Source organism: Helicoverpa armigera, chromosome 13 (genome assembly GCF_030705265.1).
Source record: "Helicoverpa armigera isolate CAAS_96S chromosome 13, ASM3070526v1, whole genome shotgun sequence".
Classification (NCBI taxonomy): domain Eukaryota; kingdom Metazoa; phylum Arthropoda; class Insecta; order Lepidoptera; family Noctuidae; genus Helicoverpa; species Helicoverpa armigera.
Genome location: NC_087132.1, coordinates 3,034,232 through 3,060,426, shown reverse-complemented (window position 1 = coordinate 3,060,426; position 26,195 = coordinate 3,034,232). Strand labels below are relative to the sequence as shown.

Below are 26,195 nucleotides of genomic sequence, written 5' to 3'. Positions count from 1 at the left end.
TCAACCGCGTTCCGTGGGAGCTACTGCCCGCACCGAGATAAAATATAGCCTACGTTACTCGCAGATAATATAGCTTTCTAATGGTGAAAGAATATTTAAAATCGGCCCAGTAATTTTTGAGTTTATCCATTACAACCGAACAAACAAAGTTTTTCTCTTTATTAAATTAGTATAGATGGGACGCCAACCAAAATAAGTGACGTGACATTACAAATTCTATACAAAATGAGATTAAGATTGAAATACTTTAAAGGGTTTATAAGAATGTGAAACATTATTATGGGTCTTCGATGGAATTTTTAATTTTGAAGACCATGATGCGATCAAGTATTTTGACCCACATTGTGCCTATGTACGCGTATATATGTAAAAGTTAAAAAGTTATCTTAATTAGATATATCTGCTGAAACAATGAATCTTTATCTGGGACTTGTACTGCAAAATCATTTGTGCGCAAACTGCTTTTATGTAAAAGACTATCCAAACTTTCAACTACAAACAATTAAAATAAAACAGAAAGATGCTCTAATTATATTTAGCGGTACATTGTGTTAAGTGAACAATGTTGTAATCGGGCCTCTGGGAGTGAGCCAGTCCTATTTACAACTGCCCACCATTTGACGAGGGTAGTGCAAACTTTCACCATTCATTTTCGATGTGTCTAATAAGCGAAAATTTTAAGCAAACCTTCCTATGTCATGTGTTGGAAAACTAATTATGCACAAATTATAAATCAATTTTAGTAACAGCAAAATGTACCTAATAACTACGCTAATCTAATAAAAAGGATTTTTTTGTTGGTTTGTGCAATGAAAACTCTGAAACTACTGAATTGATTTGAAAAACTTTTTCACTGTTAGAAAGCTACACTATTCCCAAGTAACATAGGTAATGTTTAATTCAAGTACGGAAATAAGTCCCCACGAATTGCGGGTGAAACCGCGGAAAAACCGCTAGTAGCTGTGATAAAAACATTTCACACTTAGAAAGGTTAAAGTTGTATGAGCTGTTATGATATTTATAGACTATTTAAGTATTTATTGACAGCTACCGCTCTGTTTTGTGATCGTCTTTTGTCATTTTATAAGTTAGAAGACAGTTCTAGGATTGTCTGATACAAATAGACACGTAAAAAGTAGGTGAGACTGTTTGAGTTTGCTTTTCTTTCACTGTTTATTTTTAATATTATATCTGAGTGTTCCAGTAATAATAGGGGTTAAAGTATGAAATTGCCGATTTGTACTGAAAATCTAATTTGTAATTTTTTTTAATTTTTAACAAACTTATTTAATCAAAATAGTTGCCATTATTATCTATACATTGCGGCCATCTAATAAGAAGGTCATTTATGCCGTTACGATAGAACTCTGAGGATCTAGACTGCACAAACTGTGTGAAAGAATTTTGATCTGCCTCCTGGAAAGAAACTTCTTGTGACGCAGATAATTGTCCAAATCACAAAAAAAAATGGTCGTCCGTTAGAGCAAGGTCTGGCGAATATGGAGGAAGACGAATAGTTTCCAACTGCAGTTCCTGAAGAGTTAAAACGGTTTCTTTTGCTGTATGAGGCCTCGCGTTGTCATGGAGCAATAACGGTGAAGGTCGATTCATGAGTCGTGGCTGTTTTACTGCTAATTTTTTCAACATTATTCGTCTTCGGCTGGGTATCTGGGTAGTTTGACTAGGATCGGCGTTCACCGTCTCTCTTAATTTCTCGATAATCACCTGTCAGGCGGTCTTTTTCATGGCTCGTTCTTCAAGTCGAAGTTTCCACCACGAAAGCGTTTAATCCAAAATCGCACGGTGCGTTCATTAGCAGACACCTCTTCAAATGCAGCATTGATATTGCGGGCTGTTTCTGCCGTTTACTTCCGCGTCGGAATTCATATTCAAAAATTACTCAAATTTTCGCAGTGTCCATCTTTCTTGTTTAAGTTGAATAACAAAAACAATTGAACATCGATAATCAAATGTTTCACATTTTTAAAAAGAAGAACATCACAGAAACCACGTGAAAAAAGTTTCATTCGAAAACCTCAAACCATGAAGACTCTATGGCAATTCAAAAACCTACTAGAATAAAACGGCAATTTCATACTTTAACCCCTAATAAATATAATAAAGGTTACTTAATCAATACACTAAATTGTATTTCTATAATTCCTTAAATTTACAAAACACGAGTTAACAAAATGTAATAGGATACGTTATTACGATATTGTTCCATTCAAAATTATAAAGTAATTATTGAAATAATCACGCCAATCATGTTTCTGTCCGCATCAAATTAATTTTAACGAACAGTTCACAGTATAATTTGACATACGATACCAAAATAATCATTTTTAATTAACTTGTATTTTTGATTTGGGAAAAAGATCGGTAAAATATTCGCTTAATATTATTTCCAACTATTGTTGTGTTGCAAATATTTTAGACTAAACGAAAATATAGATCAAGCTTGCCTAACTGCATTGGTCTACATAAAGATTGGTCTCAAAGTTGATAATTTACATTTCGAATTTAGCAAACTTTACCTATGTTTAGTGAACTTTACAAGAGAATAAGACCTAGTCACATATCATCATCATCATAGCCATAGAACGTCCACTGCTGAAAATAGGATTTCCTTTGATCTCCACAGATACCTGTCAGTCACATATACATATTATGTTCAAATTGATAGAGAAACTCTTTCTTTTCCAATTAGTAAAATCATTGAATTCAAAGTAATTTATGTATTGCTTGTTTTTATCGTTTCAACGTGATTGGCGTGACAGATCACTTTGTGGGCCATCACAATTTAATTACATTTTTTAACGTCGCTTAATAGTTTTATGGCCGTCGCGGCTGTTGAGGTTGATTCATGTTTAATTCTATCATTTATCTTGTTTTACTTACATGAATAAATGTGGAGTTTTGATATCGGTGATGCTTTTTAACGCTCAAACAAGCATCTTTTGTCCGTCCATCCACTCTTCTGTTACCAAGCTGTATGTGGGGTTGAATTCCATACAACGAAAAAGCTGAACTGATATAGCTTTTTATTACATACTAGCCGTTTTCCCGCGGTTTCACCCGCGTCCCGTGGGAGCTACTGCCCGCACCGGGATAAAATATAGTCTATGTTACTCGCAGATAATATAGCTTTATAATGGTGAAAGAATATTTAAAATCGGTCCAGCAGTTATTGAGTTTATCCATTACAACCAAACAAACAAAGTTTTCCTCCTTATAATATTAGTATAGATACATAGGTATACTCTATCAATGCCTCGGTGTTAAGCAGTATTATTAATTTAGATTTGTTGAACTAATTTTGAGGCTTAACATACCTGTTAATGATGACGGTCATATGTCTACCTAGGTTAATAAGGGGTTTATGTTTCGCTTTGTACAATGTACCTCTATATCGTCACTTATGCCTCTCATCATCAGCACACAATTATCGCTAATTGGCTCACGGTCGCGTTATGTCCGTGTGTTAGTGTGTGTTTCCACGAAAACTGTTCATAACCGACTTCATAAAAGGAGGTATGTTATGTATGCAGGTGGATTGTATTATCCCATGTTTACTGTTACTGTTACAGCCTTTTTATCGTCCCACTGCTGGGCACAGGCCTCCTCTCACACGGAGAAGGATTGAGCATTAATCACCACGCTTGCTCAATGCGGGTTGGTGATTCAGACTATATAGTCCCATGATTGGCTGAAACTATTTTTATGCGGTTACAACAAAGCATACAACTTATATATGTATAGGACTGACAAGAATGTATTAGTACATTATTGAAGACAGCTTTTTTGTAGTTTTTTAATTTTTTTAGTTATTGTTGAGGCTCACTGTACCTACATATCGTTACTTTTACCCATGATCATCAGCACACAATTATCGCTAATAGGCTCACGGTCGCGTTGTGCGTCCGTATATTAGTGTTTACTGTTTTTGTAAGTATAGTACTGTAATTGTTGTAAAGAAGAGAAACGATTTCAAAAAAGGAGGTATGTTTTTATGTAGGCTTTTCGCCATTATCTCAATTTTGGCACAATAGATTTTTATGGGGTTTACAAAAAGTATTTTTAGTTTAACAACATAGTATAGTACCTATATTTTTTCATAATAAATTTTAATTTGTGCTCTATCTACTTTTGAGTTTTACTGTATCTACGTATAGTCACTTGTACCCATAATCATCAGCACGCAATTATCGCTAATTGGCTCACGGTCGCGTTGTATGTCGGTGTGTTAGTGTTTACTGTTATTGAGAGCCTTCCACGAAAACTGTACTTAACCGACTTCATAAAAAGGAGGTATGTATGTCTGCAGGTTGATTGTATTGTCCCATGTTTGGCTGAACCGATTTTTATGCTTTTACAACAAAGTATACGACTTACATATCGGACTTACAAGAAGGTTTTAGTATATTATTGAAGACAGCTTTTTTGTAGTTTTTTAATATTTTAATGGGTTCAGTTATTTATGAAGCGACGATATATACATATCGTCGCTTATACCCATGATCATCAGCACACAATTATCGCTAATTGGCTCACGGTCGCGTTGTGTCTGTGTGTTAGTGTTTACTGTTATTGAGAGCCTTCCACGAATTCTGTTAGATACCTTATGCGATGGGAGTGTTAAAGGAAAATTATGTGAAATTGATTAATATTGGATGATTGGTTGACTGTTTTATAATTGGTTTCTTTTCGATAGTTATTAAAATCTGATGGGTTTTATGTAAAAGAATACGATGGGGACGAATTTTTTGACGCTTTTTAGTTGTTTGTTTTACTAGGATAGTTTTTGATATTTATTGTAAATATCTATGTAAGTCAAATTGTAAATAAAGTTAATTTTCTTTAAAAAAAAAACAATTTTATCCAAAACTTGTTATTTGACCTTTTATATTTCAAGTCAAAATAAACCCTGAAGAAACAAATTAAAAAATAGTCAACTTCAGAAGTTAAACTAGAACAGAAGACTTTTCTAAAAAAACATGCATAATTTATTCCAAAGTTTCCCTTTAAAATAAATACAGCAAGAGTTATTAGTACCTCAGAAAGCAACATTTACTCCGAGCGCTACGTTTCTAGCATTGTGCATCAGCGCGTAGCACACGCTCGGCTACGCTCGTAGCGTCGTAGCGTCGTAGCGTGCCGTAGACACCTGTCGTAGCTTTGAGACGCTACTTACAATGTTATTCACTTTTATGCTTTTTTATTTTTAATTCGTTTTTAGAATGTAAATTTGATAATGTTGTTGGAAATTGTTGTGATTCTTTGATTAAGATCGGAGTTTAAGGTACAGACAAAAAGCCAGAAAATTAATACCCTATAATTTTAAAGTTTTTTTTTCATCATTTTTGTATCAAACATGGAATAAAGAAACGTCTGTCGTATAAATACTGACTGTGAAGAGAACGAATTTATTTTCAAAAATATTACATTCTGCACTCGATGCAATCACACCATTCAAAACGTACGTGACAAAAGGCACACATCAACTTAAAAAATAAAAACAAAGCTTATCAAAAAACATCACAAAAGACACAAAACAAGAAAACTCAATTTTCTCAAACAAAATAAAAGCATACACTCCCTCAGCAATTTTTCAAAAGACATACCTTTTGGAAAATACCCTCGTAATTCCAGTACAAGTACATTTGTGCAGTATTATGCTTTGTTGTCCATTGGGGATAACAATTGTTCTTTAGTTGAAAACTAGCTTTAGTATCGATTTTGTCTTAATTTTATGAGTCCTTTGATATTTTCTGTGGACACTTATAAATGTTGAATGTAAGGTATATATTGTTTGGAATAAGTGAATATATTATTAATTGCACTTTTTTAAAATAATTATCGTAAGTGTACAGTAAGTAGGTAATAAGTTAGATAGGTAATAGGTTAGATAGGTGAATACAATTTTACTATTTTTAAAATTAAAATTGTAAATATTTCAATTAAAATAAGTAATTGCAAAATTATTTGACTGCAAAGTTAAGTTTATGTAAATACCTCTCTAGTTACAGGATGAAAAAGAATTAGATGGAAATCGTTAGCCGGCAAATAAACGCAATCAAACTTAATTTACAACACAAAAAAGATTTCCGTAACGTTAGCATTTTTTTAAAAACATACATTAATTATTATAAAGCTACCGTAATTTTATCAAAACTACTAAATCTCCCATTGTTCCCATTTTATTGCTTTTAAACATTAATTACGTAAATGTGATCGCCCTTAATCAGAACAATTTATGTTTTTGTTACAATATTTTAACACGAACACAATATTTAACATTTTGTTTGAATTAAGTTCACACCTACCTTTATCTTGGTTTATACGTACATATTCTACCTTCGTAACGATTTTCATAATTTATTTATGTAAATATGATATATGTATGTAGGGCAAAATAACAATATGTGACAGCTTATCAAACCAACGGAGGCCAAATGTCGCATCATGTTGAGACCCTTTCAATTATATACGAATCTATATAAATCGATTATACAGTTATCCGAACATAGCGACCATTTTCAGCAATATCATACATAACATTATAATTAGTATTTGTGGTACGTAGTGATAGTAATTCTATCGCTGGTTTGTACAGCAACTTTTTCGTTTCTTTTGTGAAGTTACTTAAGTTTATCTTACATATCGCTAAATGCTATTTATATAAATGAATACAGTAAATATTTGCGAAAAAATATATTTTACCAATAGGTCAAAATATGCTTGAATATAATTTTAAATTTAACTGAAGCTCTATCTGTCCGTTATTTTAAATTTAACTACATAATTATTTTATAAACGCAAACAAATCCGCAAAATTTCTAGTATAAGTTTACCGGCCTTTATATCCTCCGTCCGTGGTACTGAGAAATTGACCAGGAAAATTCTCCCTTCCACACTGGTCAATTGCGAGGTACCATGCCTGGCTGAGGCTGTAGAGGCTTGGAAAATCACCTGCCCGAATATTGATCTACCCGTCAACCCATCCTCTCAGAGACAGTGGGATGAGCCGCTCTGCAGAGCTACACGGAATAATCTGATTAATACGTCAATTTCTTCTGCAGAGCGAGCGCGCCTTCTGGCTGTGGGCGAATGGGAGTCGGGTTTATGGCTTCTGGCACTTCCGTCGTCAAACATAGGCACCTTGTTTGACGACACCACTTTCCGGCTTGCTGTTTGCTTGCGTTTGAGTGCTCCGTGCTGCTCTCCTCACCGCTGCCCATGTGGTGAAGCTGTCAGCAGCCTTGGACACCACGGCTTGTCATGTAGCCGCAGCGCCGGCCGTTTTGCACGGCATGCGAATATCAATGACATAATCCGTCGCGCTCTTGTTGCCGTCGGCGTTCCAGCCATATTAGAACCCAATGGTCTGGCACGCGACGATGGCAAGAGACCAGACGGTATGCCGTTGTTCCCGTGGAAGATGGGTAGGTCTTTAGTATGGGACGCGACCTGCGTCGATACTTTTGCACCATCTCACCTTCCTAGCTCGGCGCGATGTGCTGGTTCCGCTGCTGCGGCTGCAGAGGACCTCAAACGGCGCAAATATAGTACCCTGGTGGGTAACTATACCTTTGAGCCGTTTGGGGTTGAAACCCTCGGGCCGTGGGGTCCAAGTGCTCATCTCCTATATAAGGATATCGCTAAGCGACTTGCTGACACTTCAGGTGACCCAAGGGCTGGTTTTTATTTTGGCCAAAAAGTAAGCATTGCCATCCAACGTGGCAATGCTGCCAGCCTCTTGGGTACACTCCCGGTGGGCAGCGATGAGGAGTTTTTTGATGCAATTTTTTAAATATTTTTATTTATAGTAAGTGTATATATTAGGTAATAAGTTAGTTGTATATATATTTATTATTAAGTTATTGTAAAAAGTTATTTGTAAATAAATACGGAAAAAAAAAAATATTTTATAAACGATTTTAATTAAAAATTAAGTAATTTATATACTAAAGAGGTCAATAGACATTGAAAACCCGAGCATTCAATGAGGACGTTCTGAAGTCAAAACAAACGTGCCTGATAATTGTCAGACGTGTTTTATAATTAACCCCTCCCACGCGAATGATTCACAAATTACATTAACTACACACGCCTTTGTTAACTGTCTCTTTGCTTTAAATACTTTTAATACTCACTGATATTAAATGTAAAAGTATCTCTGTGCATCTGTATGTCGCGGTTTGTCGCCAAAACCACTGAATCAATTTATATTTAAAGCCAGATCGAGTCGAGAGCCTGAGAAAGGAAGTATGCTATTTCATTAGGCTTGACTAAGGTATTATATTAAAGTACGTGTAACAGTCCCAACAAATAAGGTTCTATTAGATGAATTTATTATAAGCATAGTAAGGAGCTAATCTTTGACTAAACTTTTCAATATTTTTGCTATACTTAAATAAATTGTTTTTCTTTTCTTCTTAAAGTAAAGCAATAAAAAAAAAGAGAAAATAGTCAAGCCTCAAAATGAAATGGGCTTGAAGGAGCCTGTAAACCCATATTTATGATTGTATTTTTAATCAACAAAAATCTTTTGTTATTCATAATATAAACCTTTGACTACGGCACTCCCCCCTAATAAAATAAACAAGAGTTGTTTTAAGAGATTTCTTTATGTATTATTTATACATGACGAAAATCTCTTAAAACAATATGTTACTATGCCTTACCTCCCAATTAGTCTCACATTTGCTTTACGCACTCAACAAAAAATCCTACTACCTAGCAAGCCTACCAAACTGCCATCATCCTACCCACTCATACCCATACCCACACATAAACACGACGCACACATAACCACCTCAGCTCACAGTTACACACGACTACAGCTCACCATATCGATAGCTCAGCTCACAGTAACCGAGTACTAAATCCGAGTGTAATGATACACGAGTTTTCCGCCCGTTAACAAACTGTCAGTTACAGTCGGCCATGGAACTACGAAACGTATTCGATAAAGGAAACTTCTAGTCTTTTGAACGATTATTTTTTTTGTCGCATTTTTAAGTGGGATACAGATTTTGGGGACAATTCGTACCTAATTTTTTTTGATTACCTTGGGAACTGGGTTGAGGAGGTCAGAAAGGCATTCGCTCCTTGTGAACCATTGCTACTTAATTGTGTCCGATTAGACAGGTAGCCGACCCCCACATATTTGAGAAAAGGCTCGGGTGATGATGATTTTTAATTTACTCTCAAATATATGGTATATGGTACTCTCAAAGATGGAGAAGTGGGGACGTTTGTTGAGCCATTTCTCTTTGCCAGCAAAAACACATAGGAAGTGGTGAAGGGTAGGTGTTTGGGGGCTATCTTTTGTTTTCGACGTTCGAAAAGTGCTGATTTATCAACCTTATTTGAATGAACTTTTTTGAATTTGAGTTGAGAATTCGGGGCTAAAACGAGACAGTTTTTTGCTAGCTATAAGTTTGCCGAACTATTTGACATATATCATAGATATTATCGCTATTACTACGACAACACAAATGACTATTTACGTCACATTTCCCTTCTATTCACAAAGTTTACAAGTTATACACTTGTCAAAGGACCTCAAACTTCATATCAGCTATACAAACTACTTTAACATTAAACACAGCTCATATTCATGTTACTTAAATAGAACTGTTAACTATGAGTACCCCATACTACCGACTACACAGTCGACCGACTGTAAATTCGATGGATAGCATTTTTGTTTTTTAAGAAAATCTTGATTCCAATCAAAATTTTTAGTCACTCTGATACTGGCCAAATAGCTGACTTTTGTAATGTGCGTAGTATCTACCATTCATCTACATATTGATTTATGAGCCCGAACAAACTATTGGTCGACCAAAAGTTTGCAGTGTGCTCTTAGACATTTGCGTTACAGACACATCAAATGCAATTGGATTCCTAGAAATATATTCCATAAAGGTTCTTTGTAGAGACAAAGTATTCAAGACTGGTTTTTTTCTGCGGTTTTAACTGCGTCCAGATGGACTGCATTTTTATCTATTTTATTCTAGAGGCAAAGTAGCTCGCTTTGTGCACCTGGATTAAAAGTATACCTTTCATCCATATTACCCACAAAAAAAATTAGGTACTAAAAAAGTTTCTTTTGCATTCATTATAACATACTGGTTTTTGCCAACATTTTCAGATAAAAATTTGCAGGTATGTTATTCTGATACATAAGCTACATTACTGCCAAGGTTCATCTAAACCCATTCTATTGCATAAAAGAGGAACACACATCCGTGCATACAAACATTCGCATTTATAATATTAGTAGGATTAACTTACAATAAAGTAAGGAGGTTAGATAGTATGTAAATGAATTAATTCCATAGACAGTAGGGCAGCGTTTTGAGCAATCAAACAAGGTTCCGTTGACCAATCAGAGCGAACTACGTTACCTTTGTTGACCATTGATTGGGCGTCGCTGGAAGCGTTTACCTTAGTCATCTCCTTGTATTTCAGTAACATGGCATTTCCATTTAATATTAAAGCTGTGTTGCGTCTCTGATTGCTTTGTCTTTCATTGTTAATTGAATTGTGTTGATTTAAATCTGGTATCCATATATTTATATCAGAGAACATAAAAATATCTATCATTTTAAGTAAAGGGAAAATATCATACAGAATATGAAATACACAGTGAAGCAAAATAATATCAAAATCAAAATGATAAAATCGAAACCTGAATTCCTGTATCGAAGAATATAAATAAAAGTATCGGGAACAGAATTGTCCGCGCAATGCAATTCCTCGTTTCCGTAAGACGAATCGGAATCTCCATTTACGAATAAAGGAAGAAGGGGGAAAGAATTTACATTCGTCGGTTAAGGGACGTCCACTCCTTAGAGCAAACATCTCGAAAGTGATTCAACATTTATACAACAGCTCTCGACTGTGTTTTTTTTTATTTGACAAGCTAAGGCCATCGCTCTCACAGCCTAAAGTATTTATTCTATAATCTCACTTCTTGAACTTTTCGTGCAATTTGGTTAGGCTTTGAGTAGGCGGATTTGGCTGGTAACCTTTCGCGTAGGATTTTGCCTTGAGGCGTAATGTAAACAATTATTTTTAGAAACAATAGTCTTGTTAAGAAAATCTTGTTAGGCACTAGAAAGTTATTTGGCAGTGTTAACGTCCTACGAATGCCAACGACTTACATCTTTCATTACGTTTGTACACCCACAACTTATTCTGATATGTAAGCTTATAGTTCATAGTGGTTAGGGCGTAGGTAATTGGGAAATAATTAACAAATATCCAAACATATTTATAGCCCGTAAACTTTGACATTTATGACCTAAAAAGCTATAAAATGTTTAACTAAAACTTCTTTAAATAGTACGAGTACAAGCTGATTTCCGAGTCTAAGCATCAGCTTTGCATATTGATAGATCTGGAAAGTAGTACTGTCCAAACAAATCTATGGACTAGCGCCTCTTTTCTTAACTTATCGCGTCCCGTCTGTGTTGGCTCGTAAAGCCGTCTTGCCCCTGATCTGTCTCCAGTCGTCTCGAATTGCAATCCCATCTTAGTTTAAGAAAAACTAACGAACGACTGCACTTCAATGCAGACAGTTTTTTCTAGTCAACCTTTAGAATAGAATCTCTAATGTCATGTACTAAATTATTAGCTTTTACCCTAAATTGTTGAAACTGTTTTCCTATTCAACCTATACTTAATTTTTGCGATTTTTTATTTTTGTAAATATGTAGATTCAATTTGCAGTCAAAGTATCTTTACATTGAATAGGTATGTACTTGTATGAATAAGAATTGAAAATACGTTTAATATTACCTGTACCTATATTAGAATAGACACTTTTTCTAGAACATAATCTCAAAAGTCATGTACTAAATTATTCTATCTTCTACCCAGAATTGTTGAAACTTGGGTATAATACAAGTTTTTAGTGGCTCGTAATAATTTAGTGTGTGAGTCCACGCGTGGTATGTTCCCTGCAATTCGTGACTCCTAACATGAAATGTGGTCGGTCTCCATTAATTCCGTCTCGTGCCTGCATCTGCGGAGAATGTGGGTAGTTCGTGGGTATGGCCAGGGGAACGAATTAAATTTTACTGTCTACCGTATTTGTGGATTAATTTAAATGTTAGGTGGATATGAAATTGTGGTTTGGTTGTTTTCTTTTGTTGAAAAGTACTTGTCTATTTATGGCTAAATGAAATAGTGATTACATTTTAAAGTACCTTAATTATAGTACTTATTAAGTTTGAAGATGAGGCCGTAAGTATAGGGCGTTTAGGTACTGCAGTCTGCCCTTTCTGTGTAATACGTAAATACCCTAAGTATTTATTTTCCATCAAAAATAGCTACAGCTCTATTAACCGTCGTTTAAAAGTCATTAATCCCTCACCTGTAATCAAAACATTCCTTCAACAACAAAATGAACAATCAAAATACAGCACCAACCGCATTTAATTTGACAAGACTAAAACATAAACAAGAATTACGTTCTCTATAATCACTACTTCATTACTTAATAATGTAACTATTGCGCCTCCGAGGTGACATTGGGTGACGTTGGGTGACATCCCTTTTAATGTAACCCTTAAGAGGCTGACGGTACCCAAAACAAAATACGTACGACAGAGAAGCCTGATGACGGGACGATCGTAACGTTCATAACATAATATTAATTAATAGCTGTAAAACGAGTTGAATAGTCAAAAATATAAATCAAATTAATTCTGTATTTACATATGGATCTTATTAATGTACATTGAAGTAATAATATATTTTTGGTCTAAGATAATTTTAAGAGGTAAGTTTACAATTTTTTTATCGAGAAAATATTCATACATATTCTTTTCGCCGTCAAAAACTGTATAGACTTGGCCAAAAAATTGTTTGAGACAAGCCAATTCGAGTGCTGTCAGCCCCTTAAGCTGACAAAGTACCGAGATGGGTGTAACTTTAGAATATTACAGGTGGTACAATGACAATGAGTTCATTTTAGACAGGTGTGTAAACAACTTGTAGTCTCGAAATTACATGAATGTTTTGTGTAAAGTTCTTGAGAAACATGTTGTCATATAGTTTTCAAGTTAGAATTTTGTGTTGGGATATTTTTCATTTAAAATACTTGAGGTAAAAGGTTGTCTGTAAGACATTGCTTTTAGTGATAAGACGCCCATTTTGTCACCTATTTTTTAGTGTAAATTGGTGTACATAATAAAGAATATAGGTATTTTTATATCTTATGACATTAAGATGTGTATAAGCAAGGTTTGGTTAAAGTTTTCGATGTTAAAAAGCGTAGACTTTTTATAATTTGCTAACACTTTAAAAGAGAACTCATAGTTAAGTTTTAAGTGCAGTTAATCAAGCCATTTAAAAAGGTGTTAGTGTAGTACTAATTATGCTACTTACTTATCGTAATTAAGAGTGCTAAATAACTCCAATAGTGGCATTTATTCCAGTATTTTTTAAATAAAATTTTACACGCCAAACATGAAATACATTTTACATCAAATTATTTTCATATTTTAGTTTAAATATGTATTTACGTGTGTTTGATGTGGTTGCCGAATATAAAGCTAATTAATGTGAGTGCTTACAAGTTAATTAAAGAATAACTCTTCAAAATAACACGTTTAAATTAACATGTCATTGTTTTAAACAATGTCTCGTCGCCACTGTCTGGGTTTTAATTAATTCTGCTTCTAAACTAGGTGTTCTTAGAAAGGCAAATGTTCATTACTGCGATACTTTTTGCATTTTAAACATTTATAGATAAAAGTGTTATATGGTATTTAAACTTAATGACATTACTGTGTGTAAATATATGTTGTACCTAACTTGACCTAACCATTCTTTGTTATTTACATAATACCTACGTGTCCATATAATACTTATTAGTTTTAAATCGGTCCAGTAGCACCTACGACTATGGCGTACAAACAAAGAAAGAAACTTTTCAGCTTTATAAGTATTCATATCACATTTTTCTACACTACCACTTAAAACATTACGACTAAAAAGCAATTACTTCCCAGATATGGTTTTCTAAACTCACCCCTTACTTAAACAGCTACTAGACCCTTTTACAGCCTTCAGGCACGAGGGACCGCTACTATGTAATTAAGAAATAATATTTTATCTACGGAATAACGCTATTCAAATTATATTCAAAGCGTAACAAAGTTTGTTCTGTAGTTTGGCCCAAGGCCTGTCTTTTGTGAGCGAAATCTTTTTATGCGGGAACTGTAGTGTTTTTGTTCTCTTCATTATTCTAGTTTTCATTCCGGTCTTCAGAATAGATGGGAACTTCCTCGCAGTTTGTATTTTGAGGATGTAATTTTCATGGTAGTTACTGATTAATATTCATCATCATCTTCTGAACCTTTTCCCAACTATGTTGGAGTCGGCTAACAGTGTAAACGGATGCAGCTGATTTATCAGTACTTTACAAGGACCGATTAATATTAAAGTTGATAAAAACATTGTTTTCTTAACAATAATTTACATGGTTAGTAGCGATTCCCTGCAGTTCTACCCATGTCCCGAGGGAACTACTTTCCACACACGGATAAAAAGTAGCATATGTCCTTTACCAGACTTTGAATTACCTGTGTAACAAATTCTCCTTCAATGGATTCGATAGTTTCACGTTTTTGTTTGTTTGTTTGACAAACACAATATAATTTAGATTCCAAAGAATTAATCATCGCTATGTAAATATAACAATTACTAAAGACATCAAGCTTTATTATTCAATCAAGTACCGAAACACACATTCAAACAACTTCATCACCATTATCCTACACAATATACACGAAAAGATTTTATTGTTTTCAGAATACCTACATCTCCTTACACAGCGACGTAATAAAAAAGGACCTACAACGCATAAAAATGTCTGTCGCGAACACGAAACGAATTTCGAAGGTGTTTTCAAACAAATGTGATTTTTATCATGAATTTTATTTGAAGAATAAAACATTGGAAACGAAAACGCGTCGGAGATTTAAGAACATATTTTTCGTATTTTTGCGTTGAGTTTTGGAGAATGTTGGAAATAACTATGGTTGTTGATTTGTTCAGTTTAATTTTTGAGGACTACGTATAATTTGAATAATATTATGTAACCGTTTTGGCTGAAGTAGCTGGAATAAGATGTAGACTACTAAACATATTGGTTTATATTATAATATCTATAGTAAAAGATATTTTGTTTGTAAAACATCTATCATAGTATGACCTTTATCTAAACTACTATTATTAAACTGAAGAGTTTTTTCATAGTTTTTGCTTGAACACGCTAATCCCAGACCTTACTTGATCGATTTGCAAAACCCTTACAGTGTTAGATAGTCCATTTATATAAGCTACATTTTACCAGGGTGAACGAAGTATTTCTTGGTAGCGGGTTAAACCGCTGGCAGAAGTCAGTAGTAAAACGAACCAAAGTAAGCATCATTAACGTTAAATCAGTCTAAACAAGTGAAATAGACATTTGAACGATACTTCAAATAACGAGCAGTCGGCGCAGCTCACGAGTTTTCCTCTTGGCAATCCACTGTAGACATTTTGTGGCGGCCGCTTCTTATTTAGAAATTGAAATCCGATAGTGAACCGACTCCAGACACGAGTATAATAATTATGTATTTAAATATATTTGGAGGGATTAACTAGACAGCTGTTATAATATTACCTACATAAGTGGTAGGTTTCGATAACTGACATTTACCGAAGGGGGCAATTTCGTAAGCAGTATCGTAGTAATAATAGTTGATTAATTTTATAAAATCGCTGGTTTTTAATCACGCTTCCCTGGCGATTTACTGACAAAGCATTTGCAAGCTTGGAAAATAACTTTTTAGTTTTTGAATAAACAGAGGGCGAAATTGAGCCATCTGAAAACATGAAAACCAATTAAAACATAAGTTACATAAGTGAGTATTAATGACGGAAACTTTCCAATAGCTTTTCTTTTGTTCATGCGTTTCAAATACTTTTCCAATACATGAAACATGCCACTTACTGTTTTACCTAGCTTTTAACTGATAGTGGGCCCCAAAAAATACTAATAGGTATTCAAAGGAAAGCCGTCCTTTGTTTTTATTACGTAGTTTTTTTGAACTGACCCACATTAAATATTCTACGTATCTTTCCTAGCAATTAGACCGGCCAGAGGACACTGACCTCGAACTTTCGTAAATTGTAAATCGGCATAGTGCTTTAGTAAACACTATGGTATCGGAATTTGATCACGATTAACCTAATCACATTTGATCCACTCGATTTTACAAATCGATTGATCGCAATCATCTGATATTATAACGATATGTGATATTAAACTACATTAGTAATTGTTAATCTAGGTAAATGTTTAGACTTAGTTTATCTACAAGATCAAATAATAAAAATGTACCTAATCAAGTATCGTTTATCAAAAAGCACCTAATATAAATATATTTTTAAATACAGCTTTTAAATGCATTTGTATGGTAAATGTATGTATGTATTTTTATTATTATATTATGTATTTTCCAGTCACTATAGCGAGCATAATAAAACCATATCAAATCATCATCATTAACCCAAATACAAATGCCTTAAGGACTTTATTTCAAATGTTACAAGACATTATAACTTGTGTGTTTTGTTTCGAACACGAGTTGAGACGTAATAACTCCAAATAAATAGGGGGGCGCAAGTTGTGGGTAGAGTAGCGCCTTCCGTGACATAATTTTGACCAAACATTGGGCAATTAACGCAAATTAAGCGGCAATTGTTTGTGATGCTATCTATATGCCTTTATGGTTGTTACTAGATTTAAGCGGGTGAATAATATATAAGCGGTAATTTTGGTAGATTCAATTTCTAGGTCGTAAGCAATGTCCCAAATTGTGGGCATTACACGTACTTTCATTTTAGTCAGCCCTTAATTTTTCTTCTTATCTTTAGATCTAGTATTTTATGCCGTAATTACAACGAGCATTTCTTTAAATTAAATAGTCAAAACACCACGCAATTACTTTATCATTTTGCAGAAAGCATTCATACTATATTAGCTAAAGTTCGTTTTACAAACCGTAAGCGGTTACACCCAAATGCACGGATATTGAGTCAGGTCAAAGTTCACAAAGTGGGTCAGCAACTGATACTAATTACGCATTTCTTAGTGTTAGTTCCGAGTCGGAGTTGTGTGAGCCAGCTGTTGTCCGCCTCGGCTGAGCTCGGCTCTGATCGGGAAAACGATTCGTTTTAATACGAGTTACCTTAGTGTCTGAATGCAGGTTGTAGTTTGTGCCGACAAATTGTGTTATTAATTTGTATTTTAACCTTTTACTAAGGTAAATTACATAGCAATATAAAGTTATGTATCAATGTGTATTTCCAATTAAAATTGTAGGTTTTTGCTAAATCGTTTGTAAGAAATAAACCTTACCAGATCAAATACGCGTTTATAATTTTGTACGTAAGTAATAACACATGAAACTCATAAACGAATTTCAAAAATTCTACCTCAAATTAAGGCACATTTTACCTTGATGGCAAACCTAAATTTTAACGACATGGCAATTTAAAAGACAGGCAGTAGCATTGCATGCGTTATCCCATAATAATTTGTAAGAAGCCCATGAACTGCTTTACTTATAAATAATTATAATTGCAGATACTATAAGCTTAATGAGTATTTCGAGTTATTTTTCGTGGTTGATTGATTATGAATAATGGTGGCAGTCGCTATGGCACGCTCAAGAACACGAATATTAAAACGTAATGTTTATATTTGTCACGATCCATTAAGTTTCGTCGTGTTTTGTTATTTCCTTTATTTTCTGGAACATTCGGCGGAGAAAATTGAGCTGTTCCTTTGTTTACTTAATTGATAGTGACAACTATTTTTTAGGAATAAAGGCTCTTAGAAGTCTCTGATCTCAAAATCAGATTGACTGAAGGTTATTTCAATTTCCTTCTTGATTGTTGCCATAGTACCATCTTTAACACACATATGAGGTGCCAGACTATTGTAAGAACATCTTGTAAAGTTATCAAGGTGTCTTGAATTTTCTTTCATCGACATGTAACTATAACAAACTTAAATGGCGACAAATAAACCATATGCAACTAAAACATTAATCAATACCTCCTTACCAGAGTTACCTTCGAAATAATCTTCAATCCAGCGAAAATCGAGATTAGCGAGGTTGAAATTTAGATAGAGATTAAATTTACACCGGGTTTACGGCCCGTTCTCTGGGGGCGAGGTGAAATATAGCGTCATTTAGCAACGGTAGGCTGAAGCGAGAAAGTGATCATCATAAACTCAGTGTTACCGGTGCCGTTTGCGTCACATAGCACTTTTAACTGGGGTGGAATGTCACCTTGTAGGTCGTACATAGGTACCTGTAATAACGTTAGGCTTAGAATAATTATTGTAGGATTTTTTACCAGGTGAAGAAAATAACTTGTATACAGGATAGCTGCTTCTAGTGTTAACACAAACTATTTACATCTATCATTAAATAACTCTGTCCCTCTGAAATTGACTACTACAGTGAATTGTTTAATTTCATCAAATGCTGTACTTCAGAATAAATTAGTCAATCATTAACATTTTGATTATGGTGTCAATGACTATATAAAATCTTCATTCGAGCGACCAAAAAGCGGATTAGGGAGTTCCAATTTAGATCAGTCTTATTGCAGCTTGTATACATTAATAAGTAAACAGTTGAACATCTACAAGAAAGTAAAGGCTACTTCAGACACAACCCTCAAATTCTACAATGATTCAGTCTTTACTTACGCTCTTACTGTAAAATACAGGGCTCCGGTATTACACGGTAGTAATTATCACTGTAAATAGTAGGTATGTATGTGCCTTACCTTCCCTGAGTCTTAAGTTAAAGCTTAGTACACGTGACTCGTTACCTCGAGGGGCGAAGACCTCATTGTCTCGTTTGTTAGCATATGTTTTCTTAGGAAATATTCATATGCAAACGTCTGGTCTTGCCTTATAATTGGGTGCTAGATTAATTTTGTTTTGTTGAGTTTTGATTGCAGTTGTTTTGAAGTTGTGTTGTGAAAGTTTTGTGGAACTAAATTAATTATAGAAATGAGTAGTCGCATTTGTATAGATTTTAAGTTTTGACTCAAAAAACGACAATTACATTTATGTGGTGTAAAAAAATCTCCTCATATAAAAAATCATCAATTTTAAAACAAATGAAGTATGAAAGCGCCAAAAAAGAGTTGGTATAATCGACCATATTATAACCCTAGAAATATCAACAACACTACCAAAATTCCATTATTATTCAGCAACAATCTACAGCTAAAAATAAACCCTTAATTAGTACTAAAATAAACGGTATCGACTAAATATTCCCACAATCGCGACACTTGGCACTCTGCTAATTTGCCGCACACATTTAAAGCTAAGATAAGCCCGTAACAAATGCGACTATTAGTCGATTATCTCGTTCGAAAATAGCTCTCGATTCTTTTACAACTCGTTTACCTCTCGATTATAGTCAGAGAGGCTTGTAGTTGAGATATTGCTGTACCAATCGATAGTTTAGGTTAAACTATGCTAGGTGTGGTTACACCAAGGATGGGTGCTACTATTTTTAGTGTATAAACGCCTTGCATGCTTTAGAGTGCATATAAAGTGGTAGTTCACTTTGTTTTTTTTTTGCGAACTAGTTGCCTGACGGTAAGCGATTATCACTGCATATAGACTCCCACTTTTACTATAGGAGTCGCGTGTTTTTTGCCGGCCTTTTTAGGCTTTATTGAGGAAAATGGGCAGTGCTCCTGAACATAAGTGCATTTTGGACACTCTAAATACGTCGTCACTGAAATAAAACTTGGAGTGTTCTCTTACTTTTTCTTTCACTAACATACTTTTTTTGCAGTTAGTAAAGATGTAACATCACCATCTAGAATACTCGTATTTCTTTATTGTGGTAGAAAGATTTCGAAGGGAAAATTATATTTGGACAGACAAAGCTTTGTATATATGTAGAGTACTTAGTTATTATCACATAAGTAAAAGCTTTTACAAGCGAAGTTGGGGATAATACAATTATTTCGCGCCGTCTCGTGATAGTAATGTTTTGTGAAAAAACTTGTTTGTTTTGGTTGTACATCCTGAAGTTGCAGTTTGTGTCCACAAATAAAGTTACAAAAAATTATGTCTTAAAACATTATTAATGCAGATTATTACGGGATTAGGCTTTAGTGATAGTGCCATACTGCTTATTTAAGAACTGAACAATTTTCTCGATAAAAAACAAACATTTTCAAAAAACCTCAAATATTGTAAGTTTGGTTGCACTAAAAGGTCATTGATTTTCGCAATATATAATTAAGTTGAGCTTGAAGTCCTGTATCAAATGGAACAATCAAAGGCTTTACCAAATACCATCTCTAGTCATTTCTCGGAACAACCGAATTAGGGCACAACTAAATCTGAACAAGTCAATAGGATAATATTGACTTTTCCTGGTATTGTTACAACATATTTATAATGCAGATATAGTGCCAATAATAGCAATTTAAAATTAGGATTATTGGTAAAAAATATGATTCTCGTGATTTCGTCAGTATTTCACTCATTTCGTATTTTTAGTATAAGTCAGGATATACACAAACAATAAAACACTGGTCCCCAGTTGCATCTGGTTCAACTGTAAGCCGACCCCAACAAAGCTGGGAAAAGGTTATGCAGATGAATTTAAGATACAATTACACGCATTTTAAACATAATAAATTATTATTAATTAAACACATTATGACAAATTTAATAATTATTTAATTAACTGTATATTTTCCTTATCCACAGTGGCTGGCATGTCCGAGGTATGGGTGGAGCTGCGCGCGCCACGGTTCGTGGTGCACCATCACAGCGCGGTGCTACGCTGCGACCATAATGTCGACCCGGAATCTCTTTACAAGGTGGGTATTTTTTTAACTTTAAATGTATTACTTTTAATCTCTTTTTAATTTAATATACATTGAGTAAAGTCCAAGTTTAAACCTATGAAAATGTATGGTTACTCCGTTATTGTTCCAGGTGTAACTTTAATAAGACCGTTAGTGTATGGGTGATTGTAGAAATTATTCTGAATATTACAAAAAGTAGATAAAGATTTCATAGATAGTCGCAGAAAAAAAAATATTCATGAAATTTTCCAAGATTCATAAATAAGGATATCTATCGTTAAAATATGTGCCTTATTATTCTTGTCTATTATTTAATCGTATAATGGGTTGTAAAATCGCTAATTAAATAAAAGACAACGAATAATACCTCTAAAATAGTGTTTTTATGGACACATATTACATAACAGAAAATAGTATGTCATTACAAAAATACATTTTATTTCTTGAACAAATACGTATCTACAGTCTAACAACAGTACAGTGCCTCTTCAACACCTCCGGCACGATCGTGACTCTAAACTAGAACAAAAGCTGCTTACGACTTCTTCTACGCGACTGTACCTACAACACAACTACAGATATATTTGTTAAGAGAACAGTCGACAACAAAAGTGCTTAACTACACCTGGTAGTCAAATGTGTTGGGGGGATATAATTGCAAAGGAATTTTCAATTTAATAATTGTAATTTCTATTAGGTATATTTAAGTAAAGATAATTGGTTTCCTTATATTCAGACCTTTTAAGATTGACTAAGAGCACACTGCCGACTAAAAAGTCGGCCGATAGTTTTAATATTCGAAATACCTGGTCGTTCTGTTATGTACCATTCATATTCATACTGACTTAAGAACCCAAACCAACTATCATCCGACTAAAAGTTTGCATTGTGCGTGTATTTTAAGACTTTTGCTAAGAAGTACGTAACGTACCTATTGTAAAATATTTTTCTTTATTTCTTTGTATGATTATTTCACACTTATACGTGCAACATTAGTGTTATAACATACTTTTTTCATACAAAACCCATAACTTATTATATAAATACCACCTGCTACGTACCTACATATATATTTTATTCTGCAGCGTTTATTCTCCGTACCTAAGTTTATAACGTTACGGTTGATTATAATCATGTTATACGACTTGAGTTCCCGACTGTACCGCTGCACGCAACTCTTAACCTTTAACTTTTAGAGTGTAAATTCTTTAATCAAGTCTTATCTAGTATCTTAATGTATCTATGTATAGCTTTGTTGAATAGACCTTCCTGTTTTTTTAATTAATGCTTTGTTTTTTTTTAAGTAGCCTTATAAATTCGAAAATGAATATGAATTAATACTTTTAGTACTAGTGGTAAAATCTAAAAAAAAAAAACAGCGAAAGATCTCCTTGACGCTACTGACAATGACGTATGCGTGGCGAAATAGTGGGCCTCTAAAATATAAGTCCGATTGCCATCGACTCACCTAAAAGAAAAAGTACTAGCAGTTCTATAGTACTAGTATTTTTTTCATTCAATAGCATAAAAGGCAAAAAGAGGGAGATAATTAATAATCTAAAAAAACATCTTGTTACACTCGATTCTTTATATTTTTTGCACAAAAAGTGATTAAAACATACCCACTGAATATTCAGAGGTCACCGAACACTATATAACAAAAATACGCCGAAGCCAAACTCCAGTCAAAATGAACATAAGTGCAGCTACCACAATGCACTTTAGTGCTAATAGCGAAAACACAAAGTGCACTAACACGACACGTTAAATCGGCCTAGAACGGATTGTTCAAGGAGGATTTGCGCATACGACCCATCTGAATTCGAAATTCGAAATTCCGAATCGTATTTGAAATTCTGAATTCGAAGTTTTAGCCCAACACTAGTGAACGAAAGCTTTGCAGGTAAAGTCTTAATGGGATGTATTATAGATATTGTCTATGCGTGTTCTACCTAACTATTATTGTGGGACCTACTGGCAATGGAATGAATATTAATAGTTATGTTGTAGATTTTTTTTGGGAAATAAGTTTTAAAACCTAATTTTGTGTCCCGTCCAAAAATAAAGTGTCAAAATACAATGTATTGTTCTTAACTATTAAGGCTCGAGCAGACCGGATGCGTATGCGTAACCACGCGCGTAGTCACGCGCGTAGTTACGGCGTAACCATGAGTTGTAATGTATGGAAATGTATGAGACAGGCCACACCGCTTGCGTAACGTAGACACGCGCGTCGTTACGCAAGCGGTGTGGCCTGTCTCATACATTTCCATACATTACAACTCATGGTTACGCCGTAACTACGCGCGTGACTACGCGCGTGGTTACGCATACGCATCCGGTCTGCTCGAGCCTTTAATGTGATCTTTACGCAGAGGCTCGTCTCGAAGGAGATACTTAGGTAGATATAAGCTATAGGGTCCTAGGCCCTATATTGTTTCTTAACTTATAATGTCCCATTTGTAAAGCATACGGAATGCTAATAAAAAATTGAGTATTGAGATATATACTCACAAAGAGCTCTAACGACTAATAAAAACCGAATAAAATTATGCAAACGTATTCTAAGCACCACTTACGCTCTATTATCATACTAATCTAAAATCCTCCAGCTTTCCCAACTAATTTAATCCTCTATTCGCCAAACATTAAAACTATAAGCACTTACATCTCAATTCACTTACATACGAACTTGCACTTAGGGATAAACTCCAATACAGCTATACTTGGAAATCGGTAATCAGGAAATTCGCATGAAACGCACACACGATAGGAAAACGAACTCCGATATCTATTAGGTGTAACCATGGAGAACAAAATAACTAGCAGAGATCCCATAACGCAAAATCTCCTAAGAAAATAGTCGCCAGAATTTGGGTGTTTGGGGGATGAGGAACGTTACTACATGTCGTCTATGGAACGCGCCCTTTTTTTTCAAAATAAATCAAAACCCATCTTTGACAGCCTTTGATTCGACATGGAACTGATTACGCCTACCGACTACGGTACGTTGCTTGACCTACAAGAAGGCACCTGACCTGCCATCCTTATGACATCTCTGGTATATTTCCTTTCTCCGTGGGAAAATTCGAAGTTCTTCGAATTAATACGCCCAGGTTTTACGAGGGTCCCCTAGTACCTATTCTCTTCGGAAATTGATTAAAAACATACTGAGTTTAGACGTAAATTGTCGCGGTTTGCTTGTTTATCCCACGCTTTGGACCTTTGTAATGAATAAATAATGCTGTTACTTTTTTTTTGTTTTGTTTGGAGAAAGTATAATTAGATAATCCGTAATGTAAAAGTTGTGGACTGTGATTCGAATAATTTAACAGTCTATTTTTAAATCTGGGTGACGTCGCGTTGGCTGTGTGATACGCTCTCAGTCAAACAGTTTTCAGCAAAACATCGTTATAGATTTCGGAGAACTCGATGCACTGCGGGTCTACAAACAAAACAAAACAAATAACTATTTTTAAATAAAGTCTTACGCATCATCATCATCATATGCCTAGCCTTTTCACAAATACGTTAGGGTCAGCTTTCAGTCTAACTGGATGCACTAGTGTTTTACACATTAAAACAACATTTATACAAGTAAAGGTAATAAATCTACAACAAGCATCTCTACAACAACGTAAACAATGAAACATTGAAATGTAAAACTAAAATAAACTCCCTGAAAGTTTCAGACGAAGCCACTTGCGATACTTTTACGAGTACATTTACGTTCTATACATCTGGTTCAGTTAATTTTAGATCCTCCAACTTAGACTCGGAATCAATTAGAAACGACATTCTTGCTGCAAATGAATTTGTTTTAGTTGTACTGTGCAAATTGAAGGATTTAAAGATTTTAAGAGTAGTTCCGCGTTCTGAACGAACTACTTTCTGCACCCGGATAAAATAAGCATATTTCTTTTATCGGGCTCTAGATTATCTTTGTCCATACACAGTTCAGTTGTTTTTTGTAACAGCGCAACAGACCTATAGAAAAACGAGTTTTTTACATTTATAATAAGGATGCATTTCGGGGATATGTAAATTAAACTAATATACCCAAGATCAATAATTACTTAAAATAAAAATGTCTGGATGTGTGATTAAATGTTTTTCTATATACCTACTTATCAGTATATTTTTATTTGCAGGTGGTGTTCTTCAAAAACGGTCAACGTATCATGAAGTTCGTTAGAGGGAGAGATCCTCCTTTCGAGCTTTATAACATCACCGGCACTGAGATTAATGTAAGTATTAAATGGTTTTTATACTCATTTCTTTATTTCTATCTTTTCAAAGAAACAATTACCGGTGTATATTTCCAAGAAATAATTCATATAGAACTAGCAACAGGTATTATAGGTATCTAAACTGAGTGTTGTAAACCAATCCCAAGTTTATATACTTCAATAAACATTTTCTTTAACCCAGGTTTATATCATCATTATTTACTGAATAAACATTTATCTTAATACAGTTTATTCCTCATTTGTTTTTGTTTTAACTAGGTCAAGCCTTAGTAGCCATTCTCTTCTCTATTAAATCCTAATTAGTTAGTAAGTTTCGTTAATTACCTCGAACAAGACAACTTAGAAACTTAGGCAAGCCACCAATTAACCGTCTAAGCGGTTAGGCCACTAACCTATTGATCCATTAGACTTACAGACAGTAACTACGCAAAATTTTGTAGCAAAAACTAAATGTAAAAGATTAAAAGGAATTTTTAATGTAGGCATTACGCAGATTAAACCCTTTTAAAATCTATATCTAAGTACACTAATATTATAAAGAGCTAAAGGTTTATTAGGTAACTACTTACCTAATCAAAATTTTGTTGGTATAATTTCTAGTTACAGTTCATAACAATTTTCAAAAACTGCTTATTGTTTGCGGTTTGTGTCAGATTCAGATACCTAATAATGATTGCCTATATTGATTTTTCAATCAATGGTTTACAAATGTCTTCAAACACGTTACACACGTTACACGTCACGTTACACGTTATTTTCAAAGTTTGCAGATCTAAATGGCTATTGATTCTTGAAATAAAATAATTTTCTATATTATTCTCTCCATTCTATTGTTTATTCAATAATTTCTAAGCTCCAAACCTAACTACAAATCTAAGTCTACAAGCAATCAAAGCAAACCAACAATACTGCAACGTATTTACCTTCAATACAAGCAAATCACTACAGAACATCTTAATCTACATCTGTATTCAACAGTATTGTATCTGCCGTACAAATTGAATAACC

General features: G+C 34.2%; 1 protein-coding gene across 2 annotated transcripts in view; it reads left to right on the top strand.

Annotated features, from left to right (window-relative positions):
- LOC110384446 (uncharacterized) overlaps positions 1 to 26,195 on the top strand; it is a 78,053-nt gene that overhangs the window by 37,860 nt on the left and 13,998 nt on the right. For both annotated transcript variants that reach the window (XM_064037664.1, XM_064037665.1), the window contains exons 3-4: positions 20,837 to 20,949; positions 25,089 to 25,184. In XM_064037664.1, the coding sequence (XP_063893734.1) occupies positions 20,837 to 20,949; positions 25,089 to 25,184 (209 nt within the window). The remainder of the gene's footprint in view (positions 1 to 20,836; positions 20,950 to 25,088; positions 25,185 to 26,195) is intronic.